This window comes from Heloderma suspectum, chromosome 5 (genome assembly GCF_057233095.1).
Source record: "Heloderma suspectum isolate Gila_16-S chromosome 5, 16-S_ref, whole genome shotgun sequence".
NCBI classification, from domain to species: domain Eukaryota; kingdom Metazoa; phylum Chordata; class Lepidosauria; order Squamata; family Helodermatidae; genus Heloderma; species Heloderma suspectum.
Genome location: NC_139462.1, coordinates 232,057,552 through 232,072,768, shown reverse-complemented (window position 1 = coordinate 232,072,768; position 15,217 = coordinate 232,057,552). Strand labels below are relative to the sequence as shown.

The 15,217-nt window shown below is 42.9% G+C and overlaps 1 protein-coding gene across 3 annotated transcripts in view; it reads left to right on the top strand.

Annotated features, from left to right (window-relative positions):
• The window catches only part of SMARCC1 (SWI/SNF related BAF chromatin remodeling complex subunit C1), a 124,797-nt gene that overhangs the window by 61,558 nt on the left and 48,022 nt on the right, over positions 1–15,217 (top strand). For all 3 annotated transcript variants that reach the window (XM_084859605.1, XM_084859603.1, XM_084859606.1), the window contains exons 15-19: positions 3,762–3,833; positions 10,059–10,172; positions 12,185–12,338; positions 12,957–13,070; positions 14,924–14,983. In XM_084859605.1, coding sequence (XP_084715731.1) covers positions 3,762–3,833; positions 10,059–10,172; positions 12,185–12,338; positions 12,957–13,070; positions 14,924–14,983 — 514 coding nt within the window. The remainder of the gene's footprint in view (positions 1–3,761; positions 3,834–10,058; positions 10,173–12,184; positions 12,339–12,956; positions 13,071–14,923; positions 14,984–15,217) is intronic.

Genomic DNA, 15,217 nt, shown 5'->3' with positions numbered 1-15,217 from the left:
GATCATTCTCTGAGGCCCCTCCATGATGTACATCACAGGAACAAATGCTTAATTCTGGTATTTGCAGCCTTTGACACTTTACGTGGCTGTTTTTTCAGTTGAGATAGCTACAAAATGAATACGCAGGATAGGCATGTATACAACATTTGTTACAAACAATTCTAGAAAAAAGGTCATTTGTCCTGGGTCTAACCCAAGAATAGTAAACTTACCTAGACTTAATGCCTGGCCACCTTACTTTCTGTCTTGATAGGATGGACCAAGACCAGTGTATGGCTGTGGACTGCAGCTCTTTAGTTTGACAGGAAGCCTGATGCATTTTTGTATGCATTTATTTTCCCCTTGCAGATTTAAGTATTATAAAGTTTCCATATACTAGTTTAAATCATATAAAGGCAGGTCTAGGTTAACAGCTTCCAGACTGGAGGGACTGTTCATTAGTGGAACAAACTGCTTAGAGAAGTGATAGAATTTCTGTTCTTGCAGATGTTCAAATGGGTTGGGTAGATACCATACAGGGATGCTTTAGTAATGTCATTGGTGGTGGTGAGAGCAGCAAAAGGTAGGTGTAGCCACCACCAGTCCCCCCCCCACACACACACACACACACACATGCACGCACCCCTCCCCCTCTCACAGCAGGTAGGCTTGAAAATGTCTCCCATTGGAACCATTGGGAGACGTTTTTCAAGCCTGCTTGCTGGTGCGAGGTGGGTGGGACAGTTTTCAAAATCACAGCATGATTTTGAAGGTTAATCCTCCCCTCGCACTGCAATCTCAGCGAAAATCACACACACCTCTCGCACAGCAGTTAGGCGTGAAAGAAGACTCCCTGTGGCTCCAGTAGGAGTTGTGCGGGAACTTTGTCAACATTGCAGCACATGAAGTGCATCCACCTTTCCTTCCCAAGCTGCAGTCGCAGTGATGGTCCCCACCCCTTGTGGCAACTACTTGTAGGGAAAATTTCTCATTGCTTCTAATGGGAGTTTTTCAGAAGCATCATTGCCACATTTCAGGGGTGGGCTGGAACAGAAGGCTCTGGCAGGCCCATGGTTCCCCACTCCATGATTTTTATATGGAGGGTGCTATGCTTTTGGTTACAGATTGGACTAGATGAGCCATCACTCATCTACCCTTTGGAGCTGGTTCTGTGAAATGCAGGACCAGAGAATAGGATTAATCCAGCATATTCGATAGTCAAGCTCATGTGGTGAGGTCACTTTCCCAGCTGTAACAGTAGAGGAACCTACCTCAGTGCTTAATATGTGTTATGTGTCAGGCCCCAGAACCTGAGTCCTCCCACATTGGATTTTGTTAGACTGATTTATTTTCCTACACAAGGGTCAGGGTAGACCTTCTCTGTCCATTGAAGTTGCCATAGCAAACTGCTCACTGTGGGATTGGGGTATATCAAGTAGAATTTTTTCCTCCATATTAATTCCTTTCTAGGAAATCGAATGGTGCACTGAATGCTCACCCCAAATTTTGATCAGCATTTTTGCTTCTTCTGTGCTGTTGGCCTTGTCTTCCTCACACAGTTTTAGAGGGAGGAATAAAATTATGTCTGAGAATCTTCTGGGCCCGAAGTGTGCTGCTCTGACATATACAGACACAGCTACTCTGATAGCTGTCTGGGGAAAGTATTTTCGTATCCAAAGCATGCTTAAACACTCGTAACTAGGCTAGACGCTACCTTCAAATCAAATGCAAATTGGTCTAGTATAATTGCTGTTCTGAGACTTGCGTCATCTTGCTGCCAAAAAGGAGGAGGAATTTTTACATCCACGTCTGCCTGCTTGCCCTCACTTCAACAGTGCATCTTTTAAATGTTAAATACTATGCTTCAGCAGTCAGACACAACATGCCAGATTTAATATTCCTTTTCTTCCTAAGGGTAGAATGTTTAGGTATCTTTGCTACTCACCCTGCTAATATAATTAGTAGCCATTTTTAATTGCTTTTCGTTTCAGTTTACAGCTTTTTATGCTAGGGACAATTTCTTTAAAATAGTTTTGGGTGACTTTTCCTCTAATAAGTCTTCAAAGTGCTGTAGAAACAACTTAAGTCATAAAACAATTCCATTCATAAAAACCAGCTACCACAAATAAATAAATACAAACAGCAGTAGCATCAATAAAACCATGCTCAGTTCAGGCATCATGCCCAACCATGGATTATGATATCTGTAGTTTAGAATCAAAGCTATGATTTGACCTTCCAAATACAAGGAAGGATCCAACGGTCTGCTAGCACTATTGATGTTGCACTAGCAGAGAAAAAGGCTTGCACAACACCAGTAGCGCTTGTTAGCAAATTGGATATCCCGGGAAACTCATCATGCTAGTAACAAATGAAACCATTATAATTTTTGAATTATTATTTCTTGTAAAATTTCAACAAAACCAGTGAAACAATTATGTGGTAAATCCCAAAAGAGGCATTTTGGGGTCATCCAATGAAGCTAGTTGGTAGGAGATTCAGATCAGACAAAAGGAAGTATTTCTTCACGTGGTGCATAGTTAATTGACAGAATTTGGCTTTAAAAGGATTAGACAAATTCATGGTGGACAAGGCTATCCATGGCTACTGGTCATGATGTCTATACGCAACCTTCTGGATCAGTATGCCTCTCCATATGCATTGCTAAGAAACAGCAGCAGGAGAGGACAATTGCCCTCCTATCCTGCTTGTGGGCTTCCCCAGAGGCATCTGGTTGGCCACTGAGGGAAACAGGAGGCTGGTCTAGATGGGGCTTTGGTCTGATCAAACAGGACTTCTGTGTTCTTCTGACCCTGTGTCAAAAGGTAGTGGTCAAGGTCCCTCAGGCAAAAAGGTTCCTGACACATGGTCCTTTGGATATTTGCCTAAATCTGGAGAGATGTTTCTATATATCACTTTAGTGGGAGAGGAGCAATTGAGGACATTTAAAGTAGACTGCATTTGAAGACCTTTAAAATGTGCACTTGTATTAACAGCAGTTTCTCGCAGAGACTATTTAATTTGAGGAAGAAAGCTCATATTACTCAATTATTTTCAGCTGATCTTAAAAAAAATGAAGTAGCATTTCGATTATTCTCTGAAATAGAAAATTCATTTCATAATTCAATTGATGGTAAAGGGATTATATCCAGAACACTCTGCATTGTGACATATTGCATATAAATCACAGAAGTGCTCAGTTTATTAAAGGAATTGGGAGCTGAGCTGAAAGATCAAAATCTGTATATGTTGAGATGATCCCCCCACCCACAGGAAAGAAAAACTGGTTTTATTTATTTCTTAGCTTTAACATTTCTGTTATCTCCTACATATCATGTATGTGTAAAGCAAGTGGTTCTCTTCTCTGTGCATGCCATATCTCCCACAATTCTACAATTACAATGTTTTGGTATATAGCTTTAGAATAGTAAATCAATTTTATAGTTGTGACCAATATTGCATCTTTTTCTACATTTAATTGCTCGCAGCTACAGATACAAAAAGGTTGTTGTTTTTGCAGAATCTCAAGAGTCTTGTGTCCCTTAGTAGTCTTAAAGCTTTAAAGTTAAATAACTATTTTAAAGTTGCTTTTATATAAATTGTTTTTCTCTTCAGAGCCTGGATTGCTTAATTAATCTGTGTGTGTGTGCGCATGTGTGAGTGAGAGATAGGGAGGGAGGGGGGTGTCATGTTATTAGTGATTGCATAGCTCATAGTGTGCATTTGGGAGGTAGAGTAGAATTGTTCTACAGTCTGACCATATTCTGTTTGCTTTCTAATAGCATTCATGTAATTGAACGCCGTGCTCTTCCGGAATTCTTCAATGGGAAAAACAAATCAAAGACTCCAGAAATGTAAGTAAAAGCAGAAAAATGGAGCCATGTGGTGTGCTCTTCTCTTTGCTTAACACAGATTCAATTTCAGTGCAGTCAGTTCACTCAAGGTCATTATGGCTAGGTGCACATATAACACTGCCAAATCTCTTAACCTTGTTTTGGAGCACCGTGCATTCTCTCACTGTGAGGCAACTGATTAGCATTACATTTGCAATGGCATTTTCACAAAGCACAATTGGCCCAAACAAGAATGTTCAATCCTCCTACTAAGTGTGGTTGCAAACTGTGGTCTGGCACTAAGGTTAGTGGAAATGCCAATACGTACGTAACCATAGTTACCTCCAAAGCTAAAAAATTGAAATGTCAGAGGAGGGGGGGGGCATGAACCAGTGGTATACTCCTGATTGCCAGAGTATGGTGAGTGGGAATGGGCAACAAAGCAGCCTTGTAAATAAGCTCACAAAAGTTGCTAGCTTGCAAAAAATTTTGCTAGCCTACTAAGAGGTTAATAGCTTGCATTTCCATGTTAGGCACAGAGGAGGGGAAGCCCCCCCTCCACAGCTAGCATAGAAACACAGGCTACTAGCCTCTTAACAGACCAGTAAAAAAAAGGTTGCCTTTTACCTAGTGGGCTGGCAAAGGAGGAAAAGAGTGTTCCATCTCTCCTCTGCCAGCATATTCACTTGCCTGCATGAGATTCTTGGTCACCTATGGCAAGTAGATAAATTATTAAATACAAGGCTGGTGTTATTGTACAAAGCCCTGAACAACTTGGAACCAGGATACTTGAGAGAATGCCTTCTCCCTTACCAACCTGCCCAATCACTGAGGTCATCACATGGGATGCTCCTGGTGGTTCCACATGGATCTATGACCCACCTGGAGAAGAGCCTTCATTGTGGTGGCCCCCTTCCTATGGAACTCCCTGCCTCTGGAGGTCAGGCAGGCACCAACACTGGGTTGTTTTTGGCACCTCCTGAAAACAGCTCTTTTCCAGGAAGCCTTCCTTGGTTGACCAGCCTCAGTGTTATTGGCGCTATGTTTTTTAAACAATAGTTTCAATATGTTTCATTCTTCTTCTTTTTATCTTTTGTTCATTTTATGTCTTGTTGTTCACTGCTCCATCTGTTTAGATGTGGAGTGGTATACAAATGTTGTAAATAAATAAATAAATGTTGCAACCGAGGTAAGCCTTGAACTGAAACCTCTGTGGTGCCCAATATTCTACCTCCTTCCTTGGCAAATGAGAGATGGAAAAACAGCTTCAGGAGCCTTCTGCCTGGTGGACATTGGCTGTAACCACAGGCTCCCTTGTTCTCAAAAACAAATAGTATTTTGTGGTCCTCTTGGGGCCTTGGCTAAACTTGTTAATTTGTTATCCAGGGATTGCTTGCAGTGGCACAAACAAGCTTAAAGCCTCCATGTCTTGTGCCAGCAGCATAGCTGCCCTCAGAAGTTACTGAGACACTGCAGCATATCTCTTCTCCTTGTTAATGCCACCCTAGATTGGTCTAGGGCTATCAGCCAAGCATTGCCGATTTGGAGGACGTGCCAGATTTGGTATACACTTGTCCAACAACTAAAGAACCCAGCATGAACCTTTTAGCTTTTATCTGTTTTATGCTGGATTTTTAGCTACCTGCTGTAATTTGTCAGTGCTGGATTTACTTGTATTTTTGTTTTATAAATAATGGCTTAGAGCCGTGGCTGAAGAGTGGATATTAAATGTTTTAAATATAAATAAATATGAAGCTGTCTTATCCTCAGCCAGACCATTGATCCATTTAGCTCTGTATTGTCTACTCTGACTGCATCATTCTCAGAGGTGTCGGTAATTGTCATACAGGTATCTACCTCACACAGGTTTTTTTTTTTTAAAGGCGGGGAGGGGGGAGAAAAATATATATTCACAAGTTCTTGAAATAAATTCTGGTTTCTGTCTGACCTAAACTTTTTTGGGCTATTTTTGGAATGCTATTGAAAAAACATTTAAAGCCCAAAGGTGTCCTTTGGATACTTCTCTGTTGCTAGAGAACAGATAAGTTTTACCAACCTAAGGATGGCCTTGATTCCAGTCTGTTAAGTGGTCAGAGGCTTAGGTCTATGGAGGATTGGTAAATTCTTTTAAAAAAACTAGTTTGGCACAGCAAACTGAGAGGGGAAAAGGCGAAACTAGCTTATGAAATTAAAGTACTGAAGAAAGTTTTGCTGCCCTGGAAATAATTCTGCAGGGATGTAGTTTAGGAATCTTTTTAAACACTCTCCAAAGGAAAGGACACTGAAGTCCTATGCAGGTGTTCAAAGAACACGTGTGGGGGGACACACCAGCCCCACCCACAGCTTCCCCACATGTGACAGCTCCGTCCCCAGCCCTCCTGCATTGAGCTGAAGGTTCAGATGAATGTGCATTGAATCCTCCCTGCGATCAGGAGCCCTGCGTTATCAGTCTTACTCTGATGTGCCTGATGGAGTAGACAGTGCCCATGAAAGCATATGGCAGAATAAATCTATTTTCAGGTTCTTTCAGGTTCCACATGTCTCTTGGTTGTTTTTGCTAAATGAAGTTTCCTGTGACTGGAAGCCACAATATTAGCTTGGCAAGTGCCATGCTGACATCCTGTTAGTCTACAAGCAAAGAGAAAGCTTCAGTTTTTAGATCATTCCACAAAATCTTAAATGCATATAAGAGCATTTAATAATTTGAGTGCAGAACTTGATAGTATAGATTGTAATTTTTGCTTTGACCATTGTGTATACAAAAAAGTGGTATACAAATAAAGTGAGTACAACTATTACTTTGCAAGCAGTCCTCAATTTTGGGGTGTCAGGTTTTTCTAAGAATCCTTCCCCAGTAATGACCAATAAACATCAAAGGTTTTGGATAGCAGCAGAGGAGCCATCAGGATTCTTTCCTTTTGGATAAGGGATCTGCCCCTTCCCTCCCTTTTGTGATTCATTAGATTATTGATCAGGCTTGTAAACTGACTAGTCTTCTGTCCTGCATAACAGAGCTACAAACTTTTGTTATTGGGCACCTAGCATCCTTCATGTTTCTATGCTATAAAAGTTCAATTCCAGTATCAGGTTTCCTCCCCTCAAAATTATACTTGAATGGCTTTGGATTCTTTTTGCCTGGCCTAAGCCTCCAGAGTAGGTTGGAACTCCAGATAGAGGATACTGTGCCTGAGGCTGTAGACTTGGGGTATTAAATCCGGTAATATGGGAAAAAAAGCTGCCTCCGTAGAAGACTGTGCCTGGAGATTTTGCTTCCAGGCCTCTGGCTTGCATCCAAAGGAATGCTTAAGCATCTGTAGTAACTAGGTAGGAGTCTTTTGAGACATTAGAGACCCGGAGGGAGGTGGTAAGAGTCAGAGGTTCACCTGGGCTATACTTTCTATTAGTTTGTTTCTTCTGTTGGAAAAGGAGTGTTTAGGAGATGCATCATTAAGTGAGACAACCCTTTCTTGTATTTTATGCCTTACACAAGGGAAATAGCTGATGGACAACGTCAGGAGCCTAAGCAATTTTCTTTCTTTCTTTCTTGCTCCTGGAAGTTTCCACTGCCTTCTTTGTCCCCTTGTCCTTCTCCTTTTTCTCAGCGTGTGCAGTGATCTCCCTTTATCTTTTTGTTGTTCCTTTTTTTTCTTTTTGCTATGCATGGAAGACTGCAAAAAGAAGCAGGCTGAGTCCTAGGCAGCCCTCCCCTGCTGCTCTTCCATGCATAAAACCCTCTCAAGTTTGCTGTGTAGAGGAAGTGGCCTTGGAATGGCCAGCGCATTTCAGCACCAGAGGGGCCCTCCTTGGTGTCTCTTTGCACCACTGAGCCAAAACGGCTTTTTCAGATGCCTGGAGACATGTGCTCTATTGATAAGGAAGGACACCCAGGAAGTTGACACATGACAGCATAGCTGTGCATAAAGATTTTAATGCTTAATTTCTCTTTTCCCTTTAGTCAATAATTAAAGTCAGTCATAGCTATTTGAGCATAATGGTAATTAGTTTTGTTTTAACCTAGGTGAGAGTGTTCAGAAAAGTGTTCAAACATTCAGAAAATATGTTTGTTTTGCCCCTCTGTAGACCGGTCCTGAAATAGGTGTTCCTTTTTCTGACTGCCCTGAAATTCTTAGCTTGGTTAAGAACATAAGGAAAGCCCTGCTGAATCAAATCAGAGGTGTATGTAGTTCAGCATCCTGTTTTGTATAGTGGCCAACTAGATTCCTCTGGGAAGCCCACAAGCAGATTGGGCACAATTCTATGCATGTTTAGACAGAAAAAAGTCCTACAACTCCCAGCAGATGCATAAGATTCCTGTCAATATCTCCTTTACCAGTCTTCATGGTAGAGGACATAACATGCATTATCAATTTTACACAACCCCAGTCTTTATTACTAAGTACTCTATTAATTATTTATTAACTAAGTACTCTATTAGTATTCCTGCACATTCCTTGGACAGCTAAGACAACAAATAAGCAAGTACTGACTTATTTTGGCCATGTTATGAGGAGGAACTCACTAGAAAAAGCAGTTATGCTCGGATTGGTTAGCGGCAAAAGGAAACCTGGCCGCCAAAGAACAAGATGGCTAGATACCATCAAAATTGATACCAACCAGAGCATGGAACAGCTCAAAGAAATAGTACAAGATCAGGATACGTGGAGAGAGATGATCCATAGAATCGCCAAAAGTCGGACACCACTGAATGGATAATATCATCACTCTATTAATAGTAAAGAAATCACGTACCTTCACAGTTTATCAAGTGTCTGATCAATTACCCGCTCATTTCCTGAAAATTCTGACATTTAGATCAACCAAGGCTGAATAATGGGCACTGAAGAAGCATTCTGTACAATTAGTATTTTTTGCCTTCAAAATAAATGTTTTTTGTCTTCCTTTTTTTTAAAAAAAAGAAGTCTAGGGTTGTTGGTAGATGATCTCATGTGATGACAGTTTTCAGAGGAAACATTCTAGTATGGAGTAGGCAACCTGGTGCTTTCCAGATGTTTTTGGGCTACAACTTGCATTATCCTTGGAAGAAAAAAGGCGGGATATAAATGCAATGAATAAATAATAAACCCTGACCATTGGCCATGCTGGCTGGGGTTGATGGGAGCTGGAGTCCAAAAACATCCTGAGGTCCACAAGTTCCCTGTCCCTGCTTTAAGACGTAGTGAGGTGCAGTGGTGAGCCTGTGTATGGGAGACCCCAACTCAAGATCCCTGCTCAACCATGAATTTCACCAGATGGTGTTTGGCAAGCTTCTCTTTTTTTACTCTGACCTTACCAAGTGGCTGAAGATAAAATGAGAGAATCTCTTAAGTATCTGATATACTCTAATGCAGGGGTAGGCAGAAGGTCAGTTTGGGACCTACTGGTACACCGCTAACTGATTTGCGGTAGGTTGGTAAAGGTTTCTGACTTCCACTTGTTTAACAATAGCAGCAAATGAAAAATGGTTCCTCCTCCCCAAATTAGGCTGCTGAAATAAAGAATGCTTGCGGGGAAACCAGGTGTGGGTTTGTGGGTCAAAGAACTGAGAGCTCATTTTTGGTACTAAAAACGAATCCTAGGTTGACCATTTGCTCAGAGGTACCCTGTTCATTAATTTCAAAGTGTGTGCCCAGCCCCTAAGCCACTATTCTTCATTTAGGTCTGATTGTTGGATCTTGGGGTTGTGGCAAAAAAAAAGTAGATCCTGTAAGCCTGAAGTCTGCCCACTCTGCGGTAAAGTAGGGGTGGAGGACCTGTGATCCTCCAGATGTTGGACTACAACTCCCATCACCCCTGCACACTGGCCATGCTAGCTGGGGCTGATTGGAGTATGGTTCTGTGCAGTATTGCAAACAAGGGCTGACAGGAACGTGTTTGACAAAGGTTTGAGCCAGATGACCTATCAGGTCTCCCACAGTTTGATATTCTATATTTGGATGGAAGGAAACTGATTGTTCTGCTGATTTCCTTTCTGTGAAAGAATTCTGCTTTTCTACGTGAAATGTGTGACTTGGCTTCTATTAAATGCTCCAGTGAACTGGAGCAGGCAAAATCAGTGTGTTTGTCACTTTAATTAGAGGCAGATCAGTGTGGCAAAGGAAAGTAGGAGTCAGTACTGAGTGGGATGGAGGTATGTTTGCATTGAAGGATGGAGGACTAAAAAAGCCTGGTCGGTTTGGATGCGTTTCTCAAGTGACACATGGGGGTGGGGGGAGCACATCCATAACATGTCTGTGGATTTCTTTCCAGATACCTAGCTTACCGCAATTTCATGATCGATACCTATCGCTTAAACCCTCAAGAGTACTTGACTAGCACTGCCTGCAGAAGGAACTTGACTGGAGATGTTTGTGCAGTAATGAGGTATGTCTTGCTGCCCTTGACTACGGATGGAAAAGTGTCTTAAATCCAGCAAAAGTTGTTGTTTTTTTAATATCACCTGTTTTTTGCTTTAAAAAAAAAAATCCTGTTGTGTGACAGCACAAGGGGTGGAGAAAATATGGAGGAAAGGGGATGCTTGAAAGTAGACCACATCAAGAGGATGTGCTCGGTGCACAAATATGGGCATGCATTTCTTACATGCCCTCGATCTAGCAACCTAGCGTGGAGAACATTCATGTGCAGAGCATCTCCAAGGCAATATGGCGAATGGAAGGAAGAGGCTATTCCTGCTTCTGTCCCTTATTGCCTTTCCTACAGGGTACTCCTTGAGTCAGGTCCTGTCATCTCCTTTCAGACACCACACCTGGCTGCCATAGCCAATGGGGATGGGGCCAGGTCAGAGGCAGAGTGTCTATCCCAGAAATAATGGGGGCTGGTTGGAAAGGTAGAGACCATCTGGTACGATCAACCCACTCGCTCCCCAGCCATGATGCGCATCAGCCTTCCTCGTGGCCATGCTGGCTGGGAATGATAGGAGTTACAGTCCAGTGCATCTGGAGGACACCAGGTTGGGGAAGGCTGACACGGTTCTGAGTCCTTGATGGCAGTGATGTGCTTGGCAAACGGCTTCCCCAGTACTCACTGTTTCTTCTGACCCTTCCCGTTCAGCAATGTCCTGTGGCCCAGCTCAAGCAGGAGGCGCACATTGGCTAATAGGAAGTTGCGTTTTACCATGTCAGCTTTACGTAGTGCCTTCCTACTGAATCCTCATTGAATAAAATTGCTTTATTTTTATTGATTTAAAATGGTTATGTCCCACCTTTTGGCTGAAGCAGCTCACAAAGATTAAAACACCATTTTAACGATAAGCAACAATATAATAATATCAGTAGAGCATAACAACAACGTAATATAGCCATAAAGCCACAAAAAGCAGAGTAGGATAAAACCAAAATAGCAGGGGTAAAATTCCAATTAAAGCCTGGCACAAAAATAGTGTCTTTTGCCTAAAAGCAAGCACAGAGGGACTTCTGGCAGCCTTCAGCAGATAGGTGGCCCTGACACGGTGCTCTGCCAGCCTCAAGGATCAGACTCCATGGGCCGTGGAGGGCAGCGGAGTGCGAGACAGACTTGCCAAGGGCACAAGGGGGTGCATCCTGTGGGGGAAATTCTTCTGCACAGTCCCCAGTGAAATAAACAAGAGGTGCGCAAGAGCATGGTCCCAGCAGGTTGCATCCTTGGGTAAGTTAACGCAAAGCCATGTGGATTTTGTCCTTTGGCACCAAAGTGTCTTGAGCTAGCTCTCTCTCCTTCTGGAAGAACCATAGAAGCAGCTTGAGTAGATAGTAAAAAACAACAATCAAACTATCATTCTGAAGCCAGCACAAGAGGTCTCTTCCAAAAGCATTTCTGTAGGTACAGATTCAGCTTTTCAATCTAGATAGTGTGGTGTCTGGCATCCCAGTAGTTGAAACTGACAATTGATTTCACTAGGTGCTGGAGTGCAGTTTAATGGCTTCTATTGAAAATCTGTGCAGTGTCTTTTGTTTCCTGCTATCAGATTGTAGGATGTTGCAGGGCTGGCTCACCAGTGTGCTGGTATTCAGCTTGGTCATTCTGTACTGCAGAGGTGGGGGAACCTTGGGGTGGAATGGACAGGTACTAGGTGTAGGCAGGCTGGAGTCAGCAGTGGCTGTGGCCAGAGCTGGCAGTGGGCCAGCCATTTTCTTTCTGCCACCCCCTTTTTTCTGTGTCTCCCTCCTCCCCCTGCAGCAATTAAGCTTAGAAAAAAGGCCCCATTCATGTGAATGGGACCTTTTCCCCCTAAGCCCAACTGCAGCACTACAGGGGGGATTTTATGGGAGGTGGCAGCACACAAGGAGAAGATGATTAACCACAGTTAGGCTTAGAGGGAAAAGGTTCCTTCTGTACAAATGGAAGCTTTTGGGGTATGACTCTAGTCTGTCTATTTCTCTTGTGATGTCTCCACCTAGGGTGCATGCCTTTCTGGAACAGTGGGGGCTTATTAATTATCAGGTGGATCCAGAAAGCCGTCCCATGGCCATGGGTCCTCCTCCCACACCACACTTCAATGTGCTTGCTGACACGCCCTCTGGACTCATGCCTCTTCACCTACGTGCACCTCAGGTAAATATCCTTCAAACATTGCTAGTATAAACCTAATCTGTGCACAATAATTCTTGAGCTCAGCATGCTGTCCCATTCCCACTTGCTTTGGTACAGTCTGTGTTTCTGTAAAATTTGTAGCATCACCCTGTTCTCTGTGGGACCAATTCTTGTAGACAGTAAGTAGAAAGTGGTTCTTGAGAAGGGACATCTGCGTTACCTTTTCCCTACTTGGAAAAAGTTGTGGAAATGTTAAGGCAGCCTTCCCTAACCTGGTGCCTTCCTGATATTTTGGATGACGACAAATAAAGCTAGCTCATTGGCCTTGCTGGCTGGAGAGGGTGGGAGTTTGTTTATAGCATTTTTATCTCTCCTTTGAGCCAAAAAAGGCTTCCAAGGTGGCTTACAAATATATTTCTTAAGACAATCCCTGCCTGGAGGCCTGCAGATTCAGGCTATTCAGACTTCTTCAGACTACAACACCGAATAATCCTCGACCACTGGCCATGCTGATTGTAGATGATGGGCATTATAATGCAAAACATCTGGATGGCACCAGGTTGCCTACCCCAGGTCTGGCTGTTCTGATACTTTCTTGTCATCCCTCCTGTTCTAATCATTTTACATTTCTTTGTTTAGATCCCAGCCGCTCAGCAAATGTTAAGTTTTCCTGAGAAAAACAAGGAAAAACCTACTGACCTACAGAACTTTGGGCTTCGCACAGACATTTACTCGAAGAAAACATTAGCAAAGGCAAGGCACTAGATTTTCTCTCTCTCTTCCAGAAAATCCCCAAAGGTGTTATAGGTGTGGAGGAAAGATATGATAGAGGTGTACAAAATTATTCATGGGGTGGAGAAAGTGGATAGGGAGATGTTTTTCTCCCTCTCTATAATCCTAGAACTCGGGATCCTCCCATGAAGCTGATTGGTACAAGTTTTAGCACAGGTAAAAGGAAGTACTTCTTCACACAATACATAGTTAAACTATTGAATTCAGTACCACAAGATGTAGTGATGGCCACCAATTTGGATGGCTTTAAAAAAGAGCTTACACAAATTCCTGGAAGATGGGACTATCATTGGCTGCTAGTGATTATGGCTGTATGCTTTCTCCAGTATCAGAGGTGTTATGTCTATGTATACGAGTTGCTGGGGAAAACGAGCGGGAGGTTGGTGTTGCACTCATGTCCTTGGATTTCCCACAGGCAGGAGGTTCGCCACAGTGTGAACAGAATGCTGGACTAGATGGACTGTTGATCAGATCCACTGTGGCTCTTCTTATGTTCTTACGTTATGCATGTGATCGAAGAACGTCTTGAATTGTTATCCATTGTCATTACAGCTCAAGGGAAATGCTTAACTACTGTTTAATATACAGACCCTTGCCTTCAGTGAGGCTTGTGTACCGTGTACAAATCTGAGTTTCGATATATTCAGACCTTCAAATGTTGTGTGTTTGGCTCAGAGAGCTGTTACATGAGTACCTATTGATCTCCCTTTTATGAACTGCTTTGTTTGTTTTTTGTTTGATGAAAAGTGGTATAAACATTTTCTGAAATATCTACATTGAGTGTTGATGGTAGTTTTAAGACTGGGATGATATTTTCTCTGAGCACTCAGTAGTTATGAAAACCTGGAAAGAATTCTGGGAGATTTATGTGCAATCTAAATATCCTTCTGGTTGCCAGATTGGGAGGCAAACAAGCAGATGGAGGCATTTGCTCTCCTTTCCCAGCACCATGACTTATTTTCTTATATGGGCTTGTCTGGATCCCTTCATTACAGTCATCACTGCATGGTGCAACTTGCTCATTCCTGTTATCTCCTCATTGCAGAGAATTGAAAATAAACTAATCTGTTCTTAGTACTTGAGTTAACAAGGGTATCCCGCATCACTGCAATCTCAGTGTTGTGAGATGATCCTTGTATGCTCCTTCCTTCTCTGCAGTCCTACGGTCTTTCCATCGGATTGCTCTCCTCTCTGGGATCACTTTAAAAGAAGGCCTCCTGCAGCTCACTTTACTCTTTTGAGTTTGTAAGGGAAATAAGGTACATGAAGCCGTTCTTCCTTTATACAAATAGGTTACCTTGGAAATAGCTAATGCCCTACTCCAGGGCATAAAGCAGGGGTAGGCAGCCTGGTGGCCTCCAGATGTGTTGAATTACATCTCCTATAAGCCCTAGTCAGCATGGCTAATGATCAAGGATTATGGAAGTTTTATTCCAAAACATCTGGACGGCACCAGGTTGCCTACCCCTGCTTTACTCTGGTCAGCCTTCCTGCTAAGGAGATCTTGACTGCAACAGGAGATTCATGCCTCAGGTGCAAGCATGGCTGACCCAAGCAGCTGCAGTCAGAAAGGTGGGCTCCAGCCTTCTCTTCATCATGCATGAGTTCGTGGACTTCCCTTCGCAGATTGCATGGGCATCACTTGGATTGTTTTGCACTTAGGTTGGCCCCTGGCTCCAAGTAAGATCTATGAAGAGCATGTTTGGCTGCGCAGAGTGAACAGTTCCACCGGTCCCACTTCTCCAGGAGAACAGTCTTTTACTCATCTGTGCATTGGGTCGATAAGTAAATAGGTTTCCCCCTCCTTTTTTCAGAGCAAAAGTGCTAGTGCTGGGCGAGAATGGACAGAGCAAGAGACTTTGCTGCTACTTGAGGTAAGAAACTGTAGAACTGGGAATCGTGATTAGAGGGAATGCAGAGAAAAGCCAGCTGCTGAGTGAAATTTGAAATACAATCTAGTTCCTAACTTAAATCGGATACACTTGTCTCTGTGTTGGGAGGTCGCTTGCATAGAACAAACAGACTTTTGAGAGCCTGCATTGTACAATTGATGGTGGCAGCTCATCCCAAATGAGCAAGAACTTTCTAAATGGATTTCTAATTCACAT